General features: G+C 48.7%; 1 protein-coding gene across 1 annotated transcript in view; it reads right to left on the bottom strand.

The window, feature by feature from the left end:
• The window catches only part of KEL (Kell blood group, metallo-endopeptidase), a 47855-nt gene that overhangs the window by 1315 nt on the left and 21062 nt on the right, over window positions 1-25478 (bottom strand). The window contains exons 3-17 of the mRNA XM_005679618.2: window positions 23934-24078; window positions 23497-23673; window positions 20991-21115; window positions 20522-20686; window positions 15190-15249; window positions 14908-15096; window positions 14529-14677; window positions 12203-12332; window positions 3301-3411; window positions 2143-2241; window positions 1829-1906; window positions 962-1062; window positions 697-807; window positions 482-549; window positions 78-247 (exon numbers count right to left, since the gene is read on the bottom strand). Coding sequence (XP_005679675.2) covers window positions 78-247; window positions 482-549; window positions 697-807; window positions 962-1062; window positions 1829-1906; window positions 2143-2241; window positions 3301-3411; window positions 12203-12332; window positions 14529-14677; window positions 14908-15096; window positions 15190-15249; window positions 20522-20686; window positions 20991-21115; window positions 23497-23673; window positions 23934-24078 — 1878 coding nt within the window. The remainder of the gene's footprint in view (window positions 1-77; window positions 248-481; window positions 550-696; window positions 808-961; window positions 1063-1828; window positions 1907-2142; window positions 2242-3300; window positions 3412-12202; window positions 12333-14528; window positions 14678-14907; window positions 15097-15189; window positions 15250-20521; window positions 20687-20990; window positions 21116-23496; window positions 23674-23933; window positions 24079-25478) is intronic.

Raw genomic sequence — 25478 nt, 5'->3', positions numbered from 1 at the left:
GATGGTGGAAGGAAACACTAGCGACAGGCTGTCTGTTCTACCGGTAAAACTAGATCACAGCCCTCGGGATGTGTTACCTTCAGCGCGATGGCCAGTGCCCCGGCGTCTGCAGCATCCTCCAGGAGCGTGCGGGAGACATCGAAGGAGGTTCCCCTGGGTGACGGAAAGGCAGCATAGAGGCGTTCCAGGCAGAGCAGCGCCTTCTGCAGGGCACGGGTGTCACAGGCCGGGCAGCCCCCGGGGAGTACTGTTGGAAATGGGGCACGCGGGGGAAACGGTGAGGATAGATGCCCAGATGAAGACGTGGGGCTTCTGCAAACCGCGCTGGCTCCTGGGAGAGCTGCAAGAGCTCCAGGACACACCCAGGGCTGGAGCCCTGGCACAGCCTCCCTGCCTCCTCCTCTGGGCCAACTTTGGGGACCTCACCCACCTTCCTGATGGCCCCACCTGCCAGTCCTGCCAGTGGCCTGCTGCTACTCACAGAGCTGGTCAAAGATGTGCAACAGCTCACGGGCCATAATGCTGCCAGCAGCGCCAAAGTTCACAGCTCTAGGGAGACAAGGGCTCGTCTGACCCTCAGAATCCTTCCAAGGTTTGGCCCCAGTTCTCCAACCACAAGTCCCGTCCATCATTCATTGTAACACTGGTCCATGACTCTCAGGAGACTTCCTGCCCACCTCAGAGAATGGCCCATACCTGGGGTAGCCAGGGTGGAAAAATGGGGGTTGGAGGAGCCCGGCTGGGAAGACCATCACGTTGTCAGGTATTGAATAGGAAGCCTTGAGGCCCCAGGGAGGCACCTGCCACCTGCGGGAAGAGCACACCCAAACTCCAGCTCCATCATTTACCTGAAGCCCTTCCTGAAGGACTGCTGCTGTTCCCCTGAACCTCCGTGTCTTTCCTGGGAATTATGGACAGCTGTCTCTGGGATGTGGTGTCTGTGTCTCCCTGGCTTTCATACCTGTGACTGGAGAAAGGCTGCAAGAACCCCTGGATGACTCTGGCTTGGCGGGAGCGGATGCAACTCAGGAAGGTCTGGAGGAAGCTGGGTCCAAGTTGCACCTGGGAGGAGCCAGGACGTGACTCAAATACATGGAGACAAATGCAGACACACACTGATACACCCTGATGTGGCTGTCTGAGGCAGGCAGATAAGCCCTGACCCAGACACATCCCCACAACGGTGGAAAGCTGGCTCCAGGACACCACTGTGTGTTACTGCAAACCAGCTTCACGAGCATCAGCACACAGACATACACACACACACACACACACTCAAGTTTGCAGTAACACACCAGTTTGTGTGTTACTGCAAACCAGCTTCACGTATATCAGCACACACACACACACCCATTCAAGCAAGTCACACAAATGCATGGGTGTGTGTGCACACACACACACCATTACCTGAAAAAGTTCTGTTCTTCTGCTGGCAAAACCTACAGTGTGGCTGTGCACGCTAAGTCGTTTCAGTCATGTCTGACTCTTTGCGACCCCACAGACTATATAACCCACCAGGCTCCTCTGTCCACGGGATTCTCCAGGCAAGAATACTGGAGTGGGTTGCCATGCCCTCCTCCAGGGGATCTTCCACACCCAGGGATCAAACCTGTGTCTCTTATGTCTCCTGCACTGGTAGGAAGGTTCTTTACCACTGAGCCACCAGGGAAGCCCCATTGTGTGGCTGCTCACCCATTGAGCCCAGTCATTACCAGGGCAGGGAAGGGGTGGGTTAGGGTCAACCAGGGAAAATGACTGTCTGCTACTCAGATAGCGCAGAGGATGAGGAAGCTGAGGATTAGAAAGGGCCTGGCCGGGGGGGACTCACATCGTCGTATTCCTGTCTGGCCGGGTCTGGCTTCAGGGCCCATTCCGAGGGCCCCATCTTCACCTGCAGTTGGGTAAGCTGGGAAGGCATGAAGGCAGAGGACTCTAATGACCTTGGGTCCATCATAGGGGCTTTCTCTGGCTCACTGCCCTGTCCCCTCCTCTGGTGGTGTCACCAGGGTGTCTGTGCGGCATGTCGGCGGTGACACTTGCCTGGTGCACTGAGCACCCTTCCCCAGTCACTGTGCTGTCCTGATCCCAGCCCCGCTGACACCCACTACACATCCCCATGCTGTCTCCTTCTCGTGGCCTTACCTTGTCCTGGGCCTCTGCCCGGGTCTCTCCATCCATCCAGGGAACTGTATGAAGGTGAGAGATGAGGGTATCCTTGACGGTAGTGAATAATTCCACGGCCTGCAGGCAGGAGGGCACAGGGAGAAGAAAATGGGATCAGGATCAGTCTTAGTCCTGGGTCCTGCCCACCAGCCCTCCAGGAAGGGGCCTTGGCCCTGAGGAGCTGCCAGGAGGAGGAAGACCTCAGAAAGAGGAAGTGGTATCTGCTGGGTGAGCAAAAACTCAGGGCACAGAGAGCTGTGGTGATGGAAAGGAGGTACCAAGCACAGAACAGGAAGGTGGAGATGAGTGACTCCTAAGAGCTGGCAGGGGAGACAGTTCCTGTCTGTGGGGAGACCTCAGCCTGCAGGGGAGACAACATCCTTTTGGCCAGGCAATCCGTTCAGAAAGCTTTGGGAGGAAGAGGACCACCATCCCCTTCTCTGCTCTCAAGAGCCCTCCTCAGCCATCTTTCTGAAGGCCTGCTTTTCCTCTCCCCATCTTCCCGCGTTCGTCCGCTTCCCAACAAGCTAAAGCCGTCCCAGCTGTGCAGCCTGACTGTGGAGTTACTTTCTCCGCCGTCTACCATCCTGCATACTTCCTTTCTAGATGGAGGAAAACAGATGACAACATCGGCAACCTGAGTTCAAACCTTGACTCCACTATTTGGGGTAGCTGTGTGGTCTTGGGCAAATCACTTAACCCCTCTGTGATACCAGGAATTAAAGCAGTTCGTGTGAATCATTTACCAGAGTACCACGCACATGCAAGGTATTCAGTAGTTACCATGGGTGGTTCTTAACAGTGATAGCTTGCCATTCTTATATAGTTTCACAAGCTGTTCAAAAATCATAGACAAGGAGTAGGCTGAGAGGTCACAGAGTTCAGTTTTCTCATTTTATGGTTGAAGAAACACATGAGCAGTAAAGCCGGGTGGCTTGTTCAGGGTGGTGTGTGCCGCGCGGACTCTGTGCCTCAGGACTGAACCATGCAGACTCTAGGGGTGCTGCGTGTCCCTCTCTGGATTCTCTAACTGCCTGGTTCTCTGACCATGGAAACCATCAGGAAGGGCAAAGTCGAGAAGATGGGTTGGGTAGGAAGGGGCGGGGGGACGTCGGCTGAAGAGGAGCCCTCACGCACAGCACTATGGGTACTGGGTCTGAAAGTCTCCTGGATGAACAAGGCAGCCAGTGTGGGCTCGAAGAAAGCTTCTGTCTTCTCCACGCACATCATCCAGCGAGGGTGGACCGGCTGCAGAGACAAAGCTGGAATGAGCGGCTCCTGTCAAGAGTTCTTCCTCATCCACTTTTCCAGGCCAGGCTTGCCTAGACCCTCTCCCCCAGGGGATGTTCTCTTTTCTGGACTTCCTGCGTCTGTCTCCCTTTGGTCTATAAACCATTTTGGTGACACACGTGGGGGTTTGCTGCTTAGCACAAAGGGGCTCAGAACTTCTCCAGCATTATTCATGAGCCTGGGCTGGGCAAACTATCCTTGTTTATTGCCTACTGAATTCAAAAGCAAGGCCTCTGGGAAGCATCCTTCTGGACAACTAAAGGGCTCCTGGGAAGGACAGGACTAGATTCAACCCTAGTAGCTCAGATGGTAAAGTATCGGCCTGCAACGTAGAAGACCCCTGGCTTGATCCTTGGATCAGGAAGATCCCCTGGAGAAGGAAATGGCAACTCATTCCAGTATTCTTGCCTGGATAATTTCATGGACAAAGGAGCCTGGTAGGTTACAGTCCAGGGGGTCGCAACGAGTCAGATGCGACTGAGCGACTACTATACACACACAGAGCCAACCCTCTTACTTTGGCAGATCTGCTTGCCACCTCGTCCCTGCCTACCACACACCCCTCCCACCATGCGCACTGCTCAGGGATCCCAGTGAAGACACCCCTCCTCCCAAGCTTCTTTACCTAAACTAGGAACTGAAGAAGGAAAATTTTCCCTGCCTCCTGCCTTCCTCCCCGACTCTGCAAATGGTAAGACCTTCTCTTATAAAGCAGAAAGTTATCAGAGCAAAATTGAGTTTTAGATACCATATTGCTTGGTAGGAGCAGAGGAAAAAAGAAAAGACTAAATATATGCAATTCGGAGAGCTAAGGAGATTTCTGCCAAATCAGGGAAAAGAATATAGGATGAGGGGCTTCCCTGGTGGTCCAGTGATTAAGAATCTCTGCCTTACAATGCAGGGGACGGGAACATGGGTTCGATTCCTGGTTGGGGAACTAAGAGCCCACATGTCACAGAGCAATGAAGTCCACACCACAAATACCGAGCCCATGTGCTCTGGAGCCCACACTGTAACCAGAGAATCCAAGTGCCACAACTAGAGATCCCACATGATGCAACGAAGGTCCCGTGTGCTGCAGCTAAGGTCCAACACAGTCACATAAATAAAACAAGAGAAATACATTTTTTAAAAAAGAATATAGGATGAGATGATGGTTACCTTCAAAGGTGGAGAAACAGATAGATAAAAACTCAAAGAGGACTTTGGCGATCAGGGTGGTTTTAAACAGCAGGATGGAAAGAATAAGGAACAAGAGAGAGATGCTGGTGTGGATGGTGGTGAAGAGATGAGGCAGGGCATATGAGAGACGAATTGAAGAAGCAAGAGTAAGGAAAGCTGAGTGGGGACTTAGGAAAAACACGTTAATATGCTAATTTGGGTTGAGTGGGATGAAGTCACCAGACTTCATTCCTGTTGCTTCTTTACCCTCTGGGGTCTCCTGGCAGGAAAGTGACATAGGCTGCCACCATACATTCTGGTCCTAAGGTTGGAGATTGCTCATGGGGCTTCCAATGGCAGAGGAAAGAGAAAGGAAAGCCACTACTGTTGTTGAAGACACTCCTGGGCCTGCCTATTAGAATGGTTGCCTTTTGGGAGGTTGCTCCAGACCCAGTTGCCCACGTCTCTGTGTTCCTGTCTGCCCCCTCGCCATGAGGTTTATTAAGGACCTTCTGCTGGTGAGAAGACACTTTTTATACTGTATTAGTTGATGCTCTGAAGCTCACAAACATGAAAAACAAATAGAAAGGCCCCTGGGTCTGACGGCAATGCTGAGGACAGGTGCAGATTTTGCTGGCCACCTTTGGGTTCATCTCCTGCAGCCTCCTGAGGACAAGCTCAGTTCTGAGACTGCTTCTCAGCAGACAGCTGAAGCCGGTGGAGGGCTGCACCCAGGACAGCAGCGAACACATGAGCCTTGGGCTTGACAATGTGGATCTGCCTGCCTTGTCTGCCCCTCCTGGTTCTTGAGTTGTTTCTGATCTCTTTTGCCTATACTTGCCCTTAGCAGCCTTTGTCAGCTCCATGCTAGAGCCCATAGCCTGGGCCATGGTAGACCCTGATTGGTTCCTGAAGCATACGGAGACCACCTTGGACCACTCACTGCTGTCCCTGTGCCACTCTGTGACACTTCTTGTCACAACTGTGCTGAGTCGTATGTTCTATATGCAGGAAAGTAACTTCCAGGATCTATAAATGAATGTTAAGTCTCAGGGGTGGAGGCTGACAGGTTATGTATTCATCTGCTGGGGGTTATCAGTATCTGAGTTGTCTCTCGAGACATGAGATGATAGAGTATACCATATTAATTGTAGAGAAAGAAAAAAAATCACTGTTAAAATATAAAGGGTGGAAGAAATACTTCAAATCCAAGATAATGAGGCTCAATAGGTCAAGAGACAGAAAAAAAAAATTGTAGGGATGTGAGTAAAGAATGGATTGGGAGTTCAGGATTAGCAGATGCAAACTATTGTATAGAGAGTGTATGAACAAGGTCCTACTGTATAGCATAGGGAACTATATTCAACATCTTGTGATAAGCCATAATGGAAAAGGATATCAAAAACAATGTGTGTGTGTGTATATATATACACACACAGAGCTGCTTGGGAGAACAGGGGAAATACTACCCAGAACGTGCTCTACAAATTATATATAAAATTAAATCACTTTGCTGTATAGCAGAAATTAACAAACACTGTAAAAACTCTACTTGAATAAAATAAATTTAAAAAAAAGAAAGAAAAATATTTGCAGATAGAACCTTTGAACCATGGGTAATGACAAACATGAAAGAAATCAAGAAAAACTCCAAGAGTCTGGAGGGGAGTGGACTTCTGTGCAATTTTCAGTAAGGGGAAAGTAGATTTTAGAGATTACAGGTGAGCCAGGAATCCTTAATGCGCATTTTGAAACACAATTCTAGAATGAATCATTAAACCAATTATTTTTGAACACCTGGAAAATCATGTGTAACTTCTGGGGCCCCTGGTGGCTTCACTGGTGACTCAGACAGTAAAGAATCTACTGGCAATGCAGGAGACCCAGGTTCAATCCCTGGATCTGGAAGATTACCTGGAAAAGGAAATGGCAACCCACTTCAGTATCCGGGACACAACTGAGTGACTAACACTCTGAGGGCCAGTGTAGGATAACTGGGGATGAATATGTCAAAATTATTTTCAAATGTCATCATTTTTAGGGGTAACCAACAAGGACCTGAGGGCTTCCCAGGTGGCTTAGCAGTAAAGAATCTGCCTGCCAATGCAGGCGTCACAGGAGACGTGGGTTCAACCCGTGGGTTGGATCCCTGGGTTGGGAAGATGCCCTGGAAGAGGGAATGGCAACTCACTCTAGTGTCTTTGCCTGGAGAATCCCACGGACAGAGGAGCCTGGTGGGCCACAGTCCACAGGGTTGCAAAGAATCGGACATGACTGAGCCGCTGAGCAACAAGAACCTACTGTATGGAACAGGAAAGTGTGACCAGCGCTATGTGGCAGCCTGGATGGGAGGAGGGGTTTGGGGGAGAATGGATACGTGTATATGTATGGCTGAGTCCCTTCGCTGTTCACCTGAAACTATCACAGTACTGTTAATCAACTATAGTTCAATATAAAATAGTTTTTAAAAGTAATGTGACTATAAGAATACATATATTTATAGCACTAAGAATAAATGTCATCATTTTTAAAGAGTCACTAAATTAGAATGAACAGTTGATCGAGAGTCACAAACTCAAATAGGGACCGTGAGGTACCATAAATAACAGAAGCAGCCCAACATCAGAACCCCAGGACCAGAAGGGGTGATGGCAACCCCATATCCAGGCCTACTGGCTGCATCCCTCGGTTCCAGTCATTTGTTGCCCTGGGAAGAGGCTAACTCAGCACTCGCGTTGAAAACAACAACCAAAAGGGCTGGAACTCTCTTTGTGTGTGATCACCTAATTTTTGAAAGTCAGCCATTCAAGACAAGTTTGTAAAAATCTTTAGAGTCCAACGAAACACACCCATGAGCCAGATTCATCCTCCAGGATCACGGTGGTTCTCCCTCTGCATAGAGAATTCAGCATTTACTAAATGTGAATTACTGTAATAACTTACACCCTCGCACTTCAATTACACAAGCTGTATGTAGGAGCCTAATGCCTGTTCCACCTAGCTCACAGAGCTGCTTGGGAGAACAGGGGAAATACCACACAGAACATGCTCTGTAAATTCTCAAGCTCTATTCCATTCTGTTGGTGCTATCTTGATTTCAAGATACCATCTGGTACAACCGTAAGTTATGTCCTTGTGAAATCGATGGAAAAATCCATGTTAAATAACAGTGTTGTTTGAGTGAATTCTGAACTGGCTGACCCAGAAGGGAATGTCAGTGATTAATGTCTCCAATTTAGTACAAGCTTCCCTGACTGCCCCACTGAACATTGTAACGTGTCCACTCTAGGTATCTCTCTCCCGCTTTCCTTTGTTTATTTTTTCATAACACTTAATACCATCCCCTGGTGGCTCAGATGGTAAAGAATCTGTGTGCAATGCAGGAGACCTGAGTTTGAACCTTGAGTCGGGATACCTTGGAGAAGGGAATGACTATCCTCTCCAGTATTCTTGCCTGGAGAATTCCATGTGTGGAGGAGCCTGGCGGGCAAGTCTATGGGGTCACAAAGAATGGGACGTGACTGAATGACTAACCCTTTCAGTTTTTTTTCAATACCATCCAATGTGTTTTATTTAGCTTAGAGTCTTTCTGTCTCTATTAGAATAGAAGCATTTGAGGACAGAGATTTCTGTCTATTTTGTTCACGAAGAATCCGAAGAATCTAGAGAAGTGTCTGGCATAAAATAGGGACTCAATTAATACTTGTTGCATAAATGGATTGCTGACTACACTGGTCTTCAATAACCTGAATTAATACTCTTTCCTCTGCAGAATCTTACCAGTAATCCAGATGAAGCCTCAGTAAATAAAACCACAAATGACTCAAGGCAGAAATCACAGATCACTGAAACAAAGGCTAAAATCCCCTGAGTAAACACAGATGTTGGCGTAAACCTAAATAGTTTACCCTTAACAGACACAAATGTGAAGTTCTGCTTTTAATTTCCCAAACTCAGCTTCTCAAGTTTAATAAGAGAAAAACTTGGCTTAACAGCCATTTTCGCTGACTACATATACCCAAAATTAATAAACAAAATATGGTCAGATGAGACCTGACAGCCCTTCTGAATAAGAGCATTACAAATTGGAATTCATTCAGGAGAACATAGTGAGACATCTGTAATTCATGACCATCGGATGGAAATATGCATTTTGGTCCAATTAAGGCCAAAAGCTGCACGGTGTCTTTGACTCCACTCCCCCTCTCACACCAAACATCCATCAGGAGACTGCTGCTTACCTACAGAATATGTTCTTTTAAAACATAAAACAGATAAATCCTTCTACAGGCCCCTGTTACTTGCAGAGAAAAACCCAAGACCTTACGGTGACCGACCAGGGCCTGGTATAATCCCCTCCTAGGTCGCACAGAGTCGGACACGACTGAAGCGACTTAGCAGCAGCAGCAGCAGCAGGAAATGGCAACCCACTCCAGTGTTCTTGCCTGGAGAATCCCAGGGACGGGGGAGCCTGGTGGGCTGCAGTCTATGGGGTCACACAGAGTCAGATATGACTGAAGCGACTTAGTAGCAGCAGCAGCAGCCCCTCTCTGATTTCCTCCTCCCCCCCTTACCTCCACCCCACCCTCCACAATGCTTAGTCGCTTCAGTAGTGTCTGACTCTGTGACCCCATGAACTGTAACCTCCCAGGTTCCTGTGTCCATGGGATTCTCCAGGCAAGAATACTGGAGTGGGTTGCCATGCCCTCCTCCAGGGGATCTTTCTGACCCAGGGATCGAACCCATGTCTTCTGTATTGCAGGCAGATTCTTTACCCAACTGAGCCACCCAGGAAGCACTGATTTCCTCCCTATTCTTACACTTTGCTTTCTCTGCTTCAGTTGCACTGGTTTCCAGGCTGATTCTCAACCCTCCAGGCAAGCAGGACAGCCTTCCAGCAAGCCCTGTCACCTCTTCTCAGCCAGAGCCACCAAGAGGGTCCCTCACACTGCACCAAACCTCAACTAGCCTTCCCTTGTCGCAATGAGATGACATTCTTTCCTTTCCCGGAAAACACTTTCCTCTCCCTAGACACTGCTTCCTTATGGCCTACCTCCTGCTCAGCTATCTCACTGACCATTTAAACCCTGATCTCTCCCTCTTGGAAATTCAGAGAGCATCTAAACAAGACCTTTCTTAGAACACAGCTACACCCATTCATTTACTGAGCATATGATTGCTCTTATGTTACAAGGACAGAAATAAGTGGTTGCAACACAGCTCACACAGACCACTAAGCCAAAAAAATTTACTATCTTGATCTTTATAGAAAGAATTTGCCAAAGCATTTTTTGTTACCACCCACTATTTCTCAACCCTGCAGTTTGTTGTTAAAAATGTGACCTCACAGGTCAGGCAGACCTGTTTTGGAGTCTGTTTCTTCACTTACGAGGTGTTTGGTCTTGGGAAAGTTACTTGTCCTTCTAAGGCCCTCAGAGCATTTCTGAGAGTAGTAAATAAAATAAGCACTGCCTGATATAGAGTAACTACTCAACATATTTCAGCTATTATTATTATGCGTCATATTTAGTACCATTCCAGACCAGGGAAGGGGCTTCATCAAGTCACAGAACTATCTGTTGGTAGAGTGACTCAGCTTTTAAGTCGAAGGACAATTACATATCCTAAAAGCTTCCCTGGTGGCTCAGCAGTAAAGAGTTCGCCTGTTGAATGCAGGTGATATGGGTTCGATCCCTGGGTCAGAAAGATCCCTTGGAGAAGGGAATGGCAACCCATTCCAGCATTCTTACATTGGAAATCCCATGGACAGAGGAGCCTGGTGGGCTACAGTCCATGGTGTCGCAAAAGAGTTGGACGTGACTTAGTAACTAACCAGCAAAAAATGGGGAGAGATAAGGATTATAAAATATATATATGAAGGGTATATGTGTGTATAAAGGGTGATGACTTAAGAAATTTGTGAGCCTTCTAAATTTTTTAAATGTCAATGTCAACGTTGGCACTCTTACACCCTTCCAAAAGTACTACCAAGCCTCGGTTCTGGAATTAACACGAACTCGTTTGTTGCCAGGGGTTTTCTAGCAATCCCAACTATGAGGGCCTGGGGCACTGTCTCATCTGAGTCAAGAGAAAGACTGGGCAGAAGGCTCTTGGGGGCTAGCCCACCTGAGAGAATATCCTAGAGAATTTTTTTTGTTTTGTGTTTTTTGGGTTTTTTTGTTTGTTTTTTTGCAATGATTAAGCACACAGATGCTGAAGCCAGAGTTCAAATCCCAGCTCTAACGAGCTAGCATCTATACTACCTTGAATGAGATCCTTAACTTTCAGATCTCAGTTTACCTACCAATAAAACAAGGACGGCATGGTCTGCCCTCCTCATGGAACTGCTCTGAGGATCAAATCAACTCCTACATTTAAAGGGCTTAGAAAAATGCTTAGCACAGTTTAAAGTCTCCATAGGCAATAACTACATTCCACTCCCTGTGTTTACAATTCCCTTCTTCAAATTCTATAGATAGTTCAGATTTGCCAAAGCCACGAATTCCTCCAAGGCAGAGAAATGATCCACAAATTACTAAAAAAAGAAACCCAGTGATGAACAAGATTGCCCTGAAGCGTCACAGAGGCTGGAGGCCATCTAATGTTCTAGATGCTTCCACTTACGTTGGGATGTGTCCACCTAGGATTTCAAAGTTCACGGTCCTGAGTACGGTCAGAGTGGACTTTGGTTAATGGAGCACTTTTGGTACACAGCCCTGTGCTCTGATATGTCAGAATCGGCACCACGAAGCCCACAGTGCGGCTGACAGACCCCAGGGGTATCAGGGATGAGCTCTTGATGAAGCACATCTGGACATGGAACACTGGAGCCACCTAGACAGAGCGAAGGCTCCTGCCCGCCACACCGCGTCTCACTCTAGGGCACCTCCTGCCCATCACACCGCGTCTCACTCTAGGGCACCTCCTGCCCGCCACACCATGTCTTGCTCTAGGGAACCTCCTGCCCGCCACACCACGTCTCGCTCTAGCGAACCTCGTGCCCATCACACCGCATCTCACTCTAGCAAACCTCCTGCCCGCCACACCGTCTCTTGCTCTAGGGAACCTCCTGCCCGCCACACCGCGTCTCGCTCTAGGGAATCTCCTGCCCATCACACCGCGTCTCACTCTAGCGAACCTCCTGCCCGCCACACCATCTCTTGCTCTAGGGAACCTCCTGCCCGCCACACCGCCTCTCACTCTAGTGAACCTCCTGCCCACCACACCACGTCTCACTAGTGAACCCTGTATGTCCAGCTCCTCAAGTCACAGCGCTCAGGATAGCCTGGTGAATAGTTTAGAGATCATGACAAAGGAAAAGCAGTTCTTGATCAGCTTAGAGCTTTCTATCTAGATTTTAATACTCAGCAAAAAGCCCCTGGAGGTAGCCAGACATGTGCCCAAGGGTCTGCTCCCTGGCGTCCCAGCTCTCAGAGTAAGCGCTGAGGGCTTCTGCGAAGGCCCAGATGTTGGGGGGTATCTAGTTCCCACGCCCCTTCCCAGGGAGCTATGTCCACATGTGTTCCGCCAGATGGCAGATACTTCGTCAGCGCCCCACCCGGGAGAATTTCTCCCCTGCTCTCCTCACCATGGGTGGGCGTCCTGTCAGTTCCCCCACTTTCTGGCTCAGCAATCTTTGTGCCTCTTGGAACTGACTGTCCAGGGCTGGTGAAAGTGTCCTCACCAGCCCGAAGATCATGTGGCTTTGCAGGAAGTCCCTGTGGAGAGAAAAGAGACTGATGATATACACCCAGGCTCTGGGAAAGCCACCAGAAAACCCTCCCTTTGTACGTGTGTGTGTTAGTCGCTCAGTTGTGCCCGACTCTTTGCAGCCCCCATGGACTGCAGCCCACCAGGCTCCTCTGTCCATGGGATTTTCCAGGCAAGGATACAGGAGTGGATTGCCATTTCCTTCTCCAGGGGATCTTCCCGACCCAGGGATTGATCCTAGGTCTCCTGCACTGCAGGCAGATTCTTTACCATCTGAGCTACGAAGGAAACCTTATTTATAGAGAATAACTACTCAACATGTGAACACATCAAGAAGAGCTTTTCTTGTTTTCTGGTTTGCCCTAATTTAAAAACACTTCATTGTGAAAAAAATTCTAAAATGATTGGGATAGTAATATCAAAGCTCACGGATCACAGATCACTTTAACCATTAAAATAATACTGAAAAGGGGTGAGAAATCATGAGAATCACCCAAATGTAACTCAGAGACAGGAAGCGAGCAGAGGCTATTGGAAAAATGGTGCCCCCAGACTTGCTTGACACAGGGTTGCCACAGACCTTTAATTTGTTGGAAAAAAAAAAAAAAAGCAAAAACAGTATCTACAAAGTGAAATACGGCAAAGCAAAATTAAATGAGCTCTGCGTGTAATACGTTATCAACTATAGTTGCCATATTATATTGGGTTGGCCAGAAGGTTCGTTCAGGTTTTTCCATAGTTGTTGTTCGGTTGCTCAGCCATGTCCACCTCTTTGTGACCCCATGGACTGCAGCACGCCAGGTTTCCCTGTCTATCACTATCTCCCAGAGTTTGCTCAAAGTCATGTCCACTGAATGAATGAGGCCACCCAACCATCTCATTCTCTGTTGCCCCCTTCTCCTCCTGCCCTCAATCTTTCTCATACTATATTACAAAAAAACCAGAAAAAACTTTTTGACCTACCTGATACACTGGATCTTGAGAGTGTTCATCTTATAACTAAAAGTTGGCACCCTTTCACCAACCTTTCTCTATTTCTCCACCTTTCAGGCCCTGGCAACCACTGTTCAAAACTTTTGTCTGTTTTAAGAAGAGTTTTTCTATCCTGGTGGCTCAGATGATAAAGAATTCACCTGTAATGCAGGAGACCTGGGTTTGATCCCCGGGTCAGGAAGATCCTCTGGAGCAGGAAATGGCTACCCACCCCAGTATTCTTGCCTGGAGAATCCCATGGACAGAGGAGCCTGGTGGGCTACAGTCCATGGGGTCACAGAGAGTCAGACATGACTGAGTGACTAACACTTGCTTGCTGTAGTTTGGCTTGATGGTGGAGAATGACGGAAGAAAGAACCAAATGAAGAAGGAGACCTCTCAAGTCACAGTGAGGAGAAGGCTGGACATCGATTTAACAAAACAGATTCAAATACTTCCACAAACGAGACACCTCAGCTCCTCTTAAGAGGCATCTTTTAAGAACACCAAAGCTGGGACCCAGGATGTTTCTCTGCCCTGCTGGCAACTCTCTCACTGGGTTTGACTTTTATCCTGACACAGACCTGTTCGCACCCATGTGAATGGTTGTTTGCTTCCCTCTGAAGAAGATTCTAGATGTTGCTGCCACTGAGTTACTATGAAGAAAGGCTTAGAGTCCAAGGTCCTGGGAGGAAGCCACTGTATCCAAGGGGCGGCCACACAGTCTCAGGGCCAGCAGTGAGCCCAACACGGAGCCTTACCCTGCCTCCCCCGACCTTCAGGGTCCATCAAGAACTTCCTGATCTTTCCCACAATGGGCTTAGAATCCTCAAATATAGCTGAGAAGCAGCCTTTCCCCAGCTTTCCCAGCCTTCGTCTCCTCCACCAACTCCTCCATGTGCCTCCTTCTCCCGCCTACACCCCTCAGCTGCTAAGACACAAATGCCGAAACAGTCCTCTGCTCCATTCAGCACACCCTGTGTCTTGCTGGTTACCTGGATCCCTCGTTTCGTGTGCGTTTTCCTTACCCATGCCCTCCAAGCCCCTCTTCCTGTTTCCTCTATGCCGTCCTAGGCTGTCCATCCCACCCACTCCCTGCCCTCACACGGCCCTGGATTGCTCCTGTCTTCCTGCAAGGCCCTTACTAGCCTGCCTCCTCCAGTGTCCTTTGTCTCTGAGACCTCCAGGTCCTCAGACCTTCTTTCCATCACCACCCCCGACGTGGGGCAAACCTGTGCTTCAACAGCTGCTTCTCAAGCAGTTGCGACATGTTTTTCAAATACTCCAGGTCATGGACTGCGACGCGATAAGAGGGGCTCAGGGACATCGGTGCGAACGTTGCTTGCAAGCAGGACAACCAGTCGATGGCAGGGGCCACTCTCTTAAAGGAGAGAGACAGAGGTTGAGGGGGGACTGGAAAAGAGAGGGGGGTTCCCCTCCCTTGGGATAGAAGAAGGATTGGGAAGGGGAGCGGTTGGGGAAAGGATGGAGTCAGGAAAGTTAGGGGTGGACTAAGAATTAAAGAAGTGAGGAGAAAGAAGACATGAAGATCAAAAAGTTTGGGAGTGAGACCCTCATGCCCATTTTCCCTCAGCCCCTGGCTCGAGGCACCTGCAACTGGTCAATCGTGACCATCTTGAAGACTTTGCCCTGGGCCCGCTGCTGCTCCCCAGACTTCAGCATCTGGTTCAGCTGTGAGTTAATGAAGATGAAAAAGGAGGCGTCATCATGCACTTGGCTTGGGTCTCTTCCCAGCAAGGTTACCAGGCGATTCAGGTAATTCAGGTATTCCCGCAGGATCTGGGGGAAAGGCAACCTCAGTCACAGACACCATCGACCCCTGCCTTTCTCCAGCATCAGAGGTCAGGACCTTGGTCTGCGGCACCATCTTACCTGGGCATAGTTTGTTTCCTGTTTTTGCTCGAGGAGAACGTCAAACTCTGGCTGGTCTATCTGGACACAAGAGAGGCTGAGAGAAGTGGGGAATGTGGAGGAAGGAGAGGCCAGGTGTGGGGCTATGGGGATGGACCAGGAAGGGAGACTCAGGTAATGGACTGCAGGGGCCAAGAGGAGGAGTGGGAAAGCCAGAAAAGAGAGAGACTGGGGCTAAGGGACCAACATGCAAATGTACAAAGAAGGTATTTCAACCAGCTTGGGGGTGTTCAGCAAGAGAGATGCATAGTAACCCATATCCTATAGGGAACTGTTGCCTGTGCCAGAGCCAGGTCTAGGACAAATGGTGTGAGATGCCCATATTGGGTGCAAACAGCCAGGACACGGAAGCAAGCTAAATGTCCGTCGACAGAGGAATGGATAAAGAAGAAGTGGTACATATATACAATGGAATAGTACTCAGCCACGAAAAAGGAATGGAATGGGGTCATGTGTAGTGATGTAGATGGACCTGGAGTCTGTCATACAGAGTGAAGTAAATCAGAAAGAAAAAAATATATATCATCTATGAACACATATATATGGAACCTAGAAAACTGTTACAGATGAATCTGTTTTCAGGGCAGGAACAGAGACGCAGACATAGAGAATGGACAAGCAGATACTGGTGGGGGCGGGGGAAGGGGAGGATGGGACAAATGGAGAGACTGGCATTGACATAATTACACTACCATGCGTAGCACAGGTAGCTATTGGGCACCTGCTGCACAGCACAGAGAGCTCATCTCGGTGCTCTGTGACGACCTATAGGAGTGGGATGGGGGCCGTGGGAGAGAGACTCACGTGGGAGGGGATATATGTCTACATTCAGCTGATTCACTTTGTTGTACAGCAGGAGTTAACGCAACATTGTAAAGCAGTTATGCTCCATAAAAAAAGAGAGGTACTGAAAACTCAGTAATCAAGATCAATCATATTTTCATTGAAATTTTTAAAATCTAAATTAATGCTTTAAAAAAAACCATACAGAATGTAACAGCAAAACTTTGCTCATCATGCGTTTCCCCCTAAAATCCACAGTGTATTTTTGATCATTTTTAAAAATCATCGATATCCCCCCAAAAGTCTGCAATAGAGTTTTGATCCATATGGGGAAGGAAAAAAATATTGTTTCTAATTCACAATGAACAAAAATGTGATATTTTGTTCATTGTGTTTTTGCATTGATTTTGACATTTTTAAAAGTATTTATTGAAATAGTATTTGACTAGTGAGTTTTCGATACTGTCTTAAATTCTGCACCGCAGGATGATAGCCCACTCCTTTTGTGCCTCACCCTAGTTCTGGCACTGGTGTGTCCTTATCTCTGTCCTGAAGGTTTTTTCTCCCATGTTTTTGGCTTGTCTTATCTGACTTCAATCCCCTGCTTCTACCTGGAGCTATAAACTTTTCTGCTATCTTGAAAAACGCTTTCACTTGACTCTTTTGTCACATTTCATGTCCAAACTTTAAAAAACTAAAAGTCATCTATGTGGCTACTTCAACTTCCCTCCTTCCTAACTCCATACAAGCTGAATCCATTTTCATGATTGTTTTGATGTTATGTCTAGAAAATCAAACCAGCCAATCCTAAAGGAAATCAACCCTGCATATTCACTGGAAGGACTAGGGCTGAAGCTGAAGCTCTAATGCTCTGGCCATCTGATGGAAGAGCCAACTTACTGGAAAAGTCCCTGATGCTGGGAAAGACTGAGGGCAGGAGAAAAGCAGGCAACAGAAGATGAGATGGTTGGATGGCATCATCGACTCGATGGACATGAGTTTAAGCAAGCTCTGGAAGATGGGGAAGGACAGGGAAGCCTGGTGGGCTGCAGTTCATGGGGTCGCAAAGAGTCAGACAAGACTTAGGGACTGAACGACAGCAACCAGAAGGTTTCCAGTGGTGTCTCCTCATTCCTTACTTTTCTGAGCTCAGAAGTGTCTGGAATCAAAGATAACTCCTCCCTCCCGAACTGTCCTCTCCCCTGTTCTTTGTGACTCAGTGGAACTGGTTGACTCCCACTTCCTGGCCCCTCTTCCTCCTCTCTGGCCCCACCTCACTGGGGTGTCCCTCTTCAAGTCATTTTCTCCACCTGCATTTCCCCTCAGAGACCATCTAGTCTCAAGGTTACGGGAGCCACCCTCCTTCCATGCACACCAAACCAACTCTGTGGGGTCCTTTTCTAATTTCTCCACTTCTTTTATTGATTTTCAGCCAGTCACCAGGTCCTCTTGAATCACCATGGACCATCAGTCACCACTAGGATGAAGTTGTCTACATCCTCCTGGCCCCAATTTCCATTTCTGTCATAATCATCTCCATTTGGAATCAAGGTTGCTCAACTAGATTCCTCAGCACCTCCGGGCTGACCTCAAAAACCGCTGACTCTACCTGGGCATTATGTAAAACCATCACATTTGAAAGGACTCCATAGCTCTCCCCCACCCCCCACAACCCCCACCCCCGCCCCTACTTATTATATAAAAAGTTATCACCTCAGTCTGATGTTGTAGGCTGGGAAGAGTCAGGTTCAACCTCATGTCTTCAGCTTTACTTTTGCCTCCCACTGCACCCCACAACCCCAAATCCTCTATTCAAGAGACCAGTCTCCTCGCTGACCCGCAGAGGGGTCACACTGTTCCTGGCTCCTCCCTAATCTCAGGACTTCCCTACAGCCCTTTTAAGTCCCTTTAGCTTCACTGTCACCTAGGTGAATCAACCAGGCTTCAGGGCTCAGCCCAGTTCTCCACTCTGAGCTTCTCCTTAACCATTTCAGATCTTAACTAATTCCCCAAGGCTGCACCAGTTACACTCCTCAGCACACCCTGAGAGCTGAACTTGAGAATACCTCACAAGGATTATCAGTTCTTGTGTATTCATGCTAGTGTAATTTTGTGGAATTTTGGAAAGTAGGGGCCAAATATATAGCATCACGCTGCCTCCCACAATACCGCTGCCTCCAAGGTTTTATTAACCCATTCAACAAACACCTGGCATGGGCCTCCAGATGTCTGGCCCTGTGCCAGGTCTCGAGGACCAGAGATGAATAAAGTGTGAACCTGTCCTTAAGAGGCTTAGTCTTCAACACAGGGTTCAAGGCTGAGAACACGTGAAATGGGAGAACAGAGAGGCCCACCTCCATTGCAGTCAGGGGAAGGGTGAGGATATCCTGGAAGGGATAGTCATCAAAACCAAAATGTGAAAAATAGGAATTTTCCAGGCTGAGTGTACAAATTGAGGAGTGGTGTTGCAGTCAAAGGGAGCCACACACGCAAAGAACTGAGAACTATCCTCGGAGCTATAAGTGCACAAGCTTGCCTTGGGGCATAAGGAGGAAATAAGGCTGGAGGAGTTTGTAAAAGGGAGACTTGCAAGACTTCCTTAAGGATTAAGAACCAGATCCTGATGACCCAGTGAGCCATTTAAGGCATTTAAACAGAGACAATAGCATAATTAGCTCTTGGTTTAAAAAGCTCCCTCTGGGGAAACGGAAAGTAAATAAGAGAAGAGCAGTACAAGCCACAGGAGGAACGAGCCCAGTGTTCCAGGGATGATTCAGATAAGCAACAAGGAAGACCAGAAAGATGGTCTTCCCAGAACTGGCCCTGCTGTTCTCTTACCTAATCTCACCTCAAGTCCCTGGTTCCAACATTAATTAATGTCTCTAAAGAGAATGGTGCAGTCACTCACCTAGAGCCAGACATCCTGGAATGTGAAGTCAGGTAGGCCTTAGAAAGCATTACTACCAACAAAGCTAGTGGAGGTGACGGAAATCCAGCTGAGCTATTTAAAATCCTAAAAGGTGAGGCCATTAAAGTGCTGCCCTCAATGTGTCAGCAAATTTGGAAAACTCAGAAGTGGCCACAGGACTGGAAAATGTCAGTTTTCATTCCAATCCCAAAGAAGGGCAATGTCAAAGAATGTTCAAACTACTGCACAATTGCGCTTATTTCACATGATAGCTAGGTAATTCTCAAAATCCTTCAAGCTAGGCTTGAAAAGTATAAGAACTGAGAACTTCCAGATGTACAAGCTGGATTTAGAAAAAGTAGAAAAATCAGACATCAAATTGCCAACATTCATTGACTCATAGAGAAAGCAAGAGAATTCACAAAAACATCTGCTTCATTGACTGTGGTAAAGCCTTTGACTGTGTGGATCACAATAAACTGTGGAAAATTCTCAGAGATGGGAATACCAGACCACCTAACCTATCTCCTGAGAAACCTGTATGCAAGTCAAGAAGCAACAGTTAGAACCTTACATGGAACAAGTGACTGGTTCAAAATTGGGAAAGGAATATGTCAAGGCTATATATTGTCACCCTGTTGCTTTAACTTATGTGCAGAGTATATCATGCGAAATGCTGGACTGGCTGAATCACAGGCTGAAATCAAGATTGCCGAGAGAAATATCAATAACCTCAGATATGCAGATGATACCACTCTAATGGCAGAAAGTGAAGAGGAACTAAAGAGTATCTTGGTGAGGGTGAAAAAGGAGAGTATAAAAGCTGGCTTAAAAATCAATATTCAAGAAACTAAGATCATGGCATCTGGCCCCATCACTTCATGGGATATAGAAAGGGGAAAAGTGGAAATAGTGACCGGTTTTATTTTCTTGGGCTCTGAAATCACTGTGGACAGTGACTACAGCCACAAAATTAAAAGACTCTTGCTCCTGGGAAGAAAAGCTCTGCCAAACCTAGATAGCGTATTAAAAAGGAGAGACATCACTTTGCCAACAAAGGTCCATATAGTCAAAGCTATGGTTTTTCCAGTAGTCACGTATGGATGTGAGAGTTGGACCATAAAGAAGGCTGAATGCCGAAGAATTGACGCTTTTGAGTTGCAGTGCTGATGATTCTTGAGAGTCCCTTGGGCAGCCCAGAGATCAAAACTGTCAATCCTAAAGGAAATCAACCCTGAATATTCATTGGAAGGATGATGTTGAAGCTGAAGCTCTGATACTTTGACCACCTAATGGGAAGAGCTGACTCATTGGAAAAGACCCTGATGCTGGGAAAGATTGAGGGCAGCAGAAGGGGATGACAGAGGATGAGATGGTTGGATGGTGTCACTGACTTAATGGACATGAGTTTGAGCAAACTCCAGGAGACAGTGAAGGACAGGGAAGCTAGGTGTGCTGCAGTCCATGGGGTCTCCAAGAGTCAGACAGGACATAGTGACTGAACAATAACAACAAAGTTAAGTCGCTTCCCTGGATTGCACATTTTTTTGGTCCTAGAACAAATTTGAGGCAGGCCTGCATTTTTGCCAGCGCATCCCTCACCTGGATAACTGGCAGGTATGGAGGGGTGGGAAGAGGTTGCAAATAGGCTCTGAAGAATGGGAAGTGACCATATTGACTCATCAGAAGGCTCAGAGTTTGGTTAAAATCTAACGGAGTCGAGTTACCGGAGACAGTCCAGTTACCGGAGATCGGCCAGCCGCCAAGCTGGGAAGAAAAGAAACAGCGCCCAACACAGGGATACAGTCTCTCACAACACAGCCCTCACCACCATTGCTACATCCTGACTTCTACCCTGAGTCCCCCGTTCCTTCTGGGGCTCCAGCTTTGTCCCCCTCTTCCTGCCCTCAGCCAAGGTCTTGATGTGTCCACTGATCGTTGCCATGTCCACCTCCCTCCCAAACCCCTAGGAAAGAGATCCATCCTCTATGGGGAAGAAAAAATGGCATCCCTGAGCACACATTGGTCTTGTGTGCTTTCTGCATCCAGAAAAGTGGACTGCCAGTCTCACCTCCTCAATAACCTGTCTGAGGGGACCGGCCCCTGCTGCCTCAATGGCACCCGTGTTCATGCAGGAGTTGTAGAATCCAAAGGCTTTCTCCTCCCCAGGGGCCAGGTGCCAGGAACCTGGGGTTTCTAGAAAGGAAGTGGGGGAGAATTAAAGGACTGAGGCAGCTTGCAAACAAGCAGGGAAGGTGGGAGATGGAAAGGTTATAGGAAAGGAAGGGAGGATTCTCAGGGAAAAGGAAGGAAGGGGAAGAACCCAGGGATGAGGATGAGGGGAACAACTTCTTTTTTTCATTTTTTGCTCTGCTGAGTTCGTGAGGTGTGTAAGCTTCTTTAGTTGCTCCATGGCATATGGGATCTTAGTTCCCAAACCAGGGATTGAACCCACGTTCCCTGCCTTGGGAGGCAGATTCTTTACCACTGCACCACCAGGCAAGTCATGAGCTGGATCAATTTGTTGGAAGAATAAGAACATGGAGAAGACAAAGAGGAAGATAAAGGAAAGTGAGGAAATTCCCTGGTAAGGACTCCGCATTATCACTGCCAAGGGCCCAGGTTCAATCCTCGGTTTGGGGGGTGGGTGTGAGTAAGATAGATCTCATACTCCACAAGACAAGTGGAATGGCTACCATAAGAAAAAGAAAAAAAAAAAAAAGGAAAGGAAAGGAAATGTAAGAAGGGCAATAAAGAGGAAGAGACAAGGGTGTGGGGGGAAGAGATGGAATAACTGGAGTATGGAAAAAGCAGAAAGAGTAGAAAGGAGAGGCAAGAGGGAGATGAATGAAGGAATTAGAAAAATCAGGGAAATCAGAGAACTTTCAAGGGATTTGGTGCGGAAGAGCATGAGGAAGGGTTTGGCAAAGCCAAGAGACCGGTGCGGGCTTCCCTAGTCCAGACTCTCCCCTCTCTCTGATCTCAGGAAACAAACACACACGTGACAATTACCCAAACACACACCACTGGAACCCTCTACCCTCTCCTATCTAACCCCACTCACTCAGGCCCCCTGAAATCTTTTTGTTCTATTGTGGGCCACAGAATCTGTCTGAAGGGTACGTTTTCTTTTTATCTCTGTACCTTACCTGAAAGCCTGGCCCTCTGCTATGCGGGGAACACCCACCTCCACTCTTTTCTATCAGAAGAAGGAGGGCAAAGGGATACATTAATTTCTTCCAAATTCCAACTGATACTCTCAACAGGGTCTCTGGGCTCCTTTATAGAGAAAATGCATCTCCTTGGTTGCATTGTCATTCCTCAGTCCGCATCACCATCCACCAACATCCTGAGATCACCTTCCTACTTCCTGGTGGCCTGGGTTCCTGCCTGACGGTTCGCCTCTCAGTTCTTTTCAAAAGAATCACCAGCTACAGAAATCTTCCTACCTCCAGGGTTTTTAACTTGGTCCTCCCCTTCCTCCAGCAGGTCTTTTGTGTCCTTCTATAGAGAGTTGGACTGTGAAGAAGGCTGAGTGCTGAAGAATTGATGCTTTTGAACTGTGGTGTTGGAGAAGACTCTTGAGAGTCCCTTGGACTACAAGGAGATCCAACCAGTCCATTCTGAAGGAGATCAGCCCTGGGATTTCTTTGGAAGGAATGATGCTAAAGCTGAAGCTCCAGTACTTTGGCCACCTCATGCGAAGAGTTGACTCATTGGAAAAGACTCTGATGCTGGGAGGGATTGGGGGCAGGAGAAGAAGGGGACGACCAAGGATGAGATGGCTGGATGGCATCACTGACTTGATGGACATGAGTCTGAGTGAACTCCGGGAGTTGGTGATGGACAGGGGGCCTGGCGTGCTGCAATTCATGGGGTCGCAAAGAGTCGGACACGACTGAGCCACTGAATTGAACTGAACTGAACTGAACTGATATTCCTTCCCTTACACACAATCAGATGAAGCCCCTCCGTCACGTCTCACCCACTCTGCCCCTTCTTTCCTCCCACCATCATCTCCAATCACCCATCTCCGGCACCCCAGTTTCAGCTTCCTTCCAGTTCAACTGGCATGCCATGGTCTAAGATTTCAGGGAGGACAGGAGATAACTGTGAGAGTGGGGATCTGGGGAATGATGGGAGTGAGAGGGTAACACCCACAAGGGAGCATTGAGGACAAGAAGGATTTGAAGGCTGGAGAATGAGGGCGATGGGGAGAAGGATTAAAGTGCAGTAGGTGGTGAGGAGACGCCAGTGTGGGAAGACATCGGGCGCAGAGTAGAGACTGAAATTTTAAGGGAGATAACACAGATATCTGCGGATGCATGGGAAAGGTGAGGGGGTAGGGACCAGGTAAAGAAATGAGGAGGAGAGGGACCAGAAGAGATGGAAGAGAGGCAGGACCTGCCGTGAAATGCATGGGGATGGAGAGGCAAACCCAGAAGTTCCCTAGGAGCCAGTGGAGCACGGCACAAGCTGGCTGTTCCCCAGCCACACAGGCTTGGGAGGGACAGTCGTGACCATTCCAGGCTCCACGGCACGTCCAGCACGAGAACCTTCCATCCTGATTCCCTTACCCAGGATTCTTCTAACTCGGCGCCTGTTCTCCTCTGCGAGAGCCTGAAAAGAACTGCCAGTCCTGTTGATGTTTCCACAGGCAAAGCTAAAGAAATCAGTGCAGGGGGCCACGCTGGTGTTCCCAGAGGCCAGGTAGAGATCCAGGATGTCCTGACACACAGACGTCTTGCAAGGGGCTGTGGGGAAAAGCTCAGAGCTGCGAAAGAGGAAGCAATGAGGACTCCCCCCAAGGGGCTAAGCAAAGAAGTGTCTGGTTGGGGAAAGGGACAGAGACCCTGATGAGGAGGAAATGGTCTGACTGATGGGCAGGAGAGGGATTCACGGGGCACGAGGCTGGGAACCCAGGGCCCCCAGGGGTCAGGATGTATGGTGGGTCTTGGGAGGATGGATGGGTGGATGGAGAGTGGGCTGTGGGGGGATCTAGGATCTTGCTTACAAGGACCACAGCCCTGGAACACGTAGCCCCAAAGCAGCAGAGAAAGACCAAGGATTATACTGAAGAGCAGAAGGGTCTTTAGCGCCCGCAAGGTCTTCTGCCACCATCCATCCTGTGCGGTGGGTGGCTGCTCTTCTGGAGATCTCTGTGCCGAGAACCGGGAAATAAAAAACACACAATGGAGAGAATTGGGATGGGGGAGGGAAGGGGAAAGGAGGAAGAAGGAACAGTTACTTGGTGCTGGGGCCCCCTGGTACAGAGATAACACCTCTTATTCTCCTGAACCCAGTCTTTTTTGGACCCCTGGGAGCTGGAAAGGTTGTCAGAGCTCTGCCCGGCTAGTTGGTGCTGGGACCCCCTGAAACAGAGATAACGCCCCTTATTCTCCCAAATCCAGCCTTCTTTGGACCCCTGGCAGCTGGAAGGGTTGTCAGAACGCTGCCCTGCGCACTTACCTCCCGCCTCCTGCCTGTCCCCGATCCACTCGCTTGCTCAGTCCACATGGCTTTCCCCACCAACTCTTTGTGTCCACCTTCCTGAACTGGATGAGGAGGAGGCAGGACAGAGAAGCTGGTTCAGGAAGGGGGTACATCACAGAGAGTTATATCAGGTCATTTTGAGACCTCCTCTTGCCCACCTACCCCCCTAGCTGCACCCCCCCTCCCCCCTGCCACACATACATGTATGTTCATCCCAGAGCAGTGCTCCTAGGCGGGCTTCAGAATGAAATTCTCTTCCTGAGGCTCCCCCCCATCCCTCGATCTCCCATCACCTGCCTCTCCTCCCCGGTTCCTACTCTCCAAGTCCCCACATCCCTCCTCTCTGGAGGGGGACAGAGAATGCACACACACACACACACACACACACACACACACACACACACACCAGGTGGCTCCACCTCCCACCCTAGGCATCTGACTCCCAAAGGGAATGGGCTTCTCCAGGGGACTTGCCGTCTGTCTGGCCGTCTCTCTTGCTCTCAGAATCCGTCCCGCTTCTGCTCTAGGTGCTGAGTCTGAGCACGGGGATTCAGGAAATAACCTCACTCTGACCCCCACCCCAGTTCCTTTTTCCTGGAGAAAGGGCGCATGTGCCACCCGCAGTCCCTGACCCCACACACATGCTACTGGCCTCTGGGTGGAGCCTGTTTATCAGTCTGGAGACACCCCAGCCTCTCCTGGCTCCTTTATCTCAGCCTCTCAGGGGAGGCAAAAGGAGGCAGTCTCCATTCCCCAAGCAATCCTGCCCTAGGCGGCTCCTCTTGCCTTGCTCTATGCCTCTGCTCACAGACCTTCTTTATTTCTGGAATATTCTTTCTTCTCTCCTTTCTAATATGATGGAAACATCTTGAGCCTTTTAATTCTCAGGTCAAATGTCCCCTCCCCTGGGAGGCCTTCCAGCTCCATGCCCATTCCCTCTGCTCCCAAGCATGCTTAATGGCTTCCCTGGGGGTGTCACAGCCCTGCAGGATGCAGGCAGGACAGTCCAGGAAAAAGAACGACAAGCCAGGAGACCCTAACCTGCTCATTACTAGCTCTGTGCCTG

This window comes from Capra hircus, chromosome 4 (genome assembly GCF_001704415.2).
Source record: "Capra hircus breed San Clemente chromosome 4, ASM170441v1, whole genome shotgun sequence".
Classification (NCBI taxonomy): Eukaryota; Metazoa; Chordata; class Mammalia; order Artiodactyla; family Bovidae; genus Capra; species Capra hircus.
This window is presented reverse-complemented; position numbering and strand designations above follow the sequence as displayed.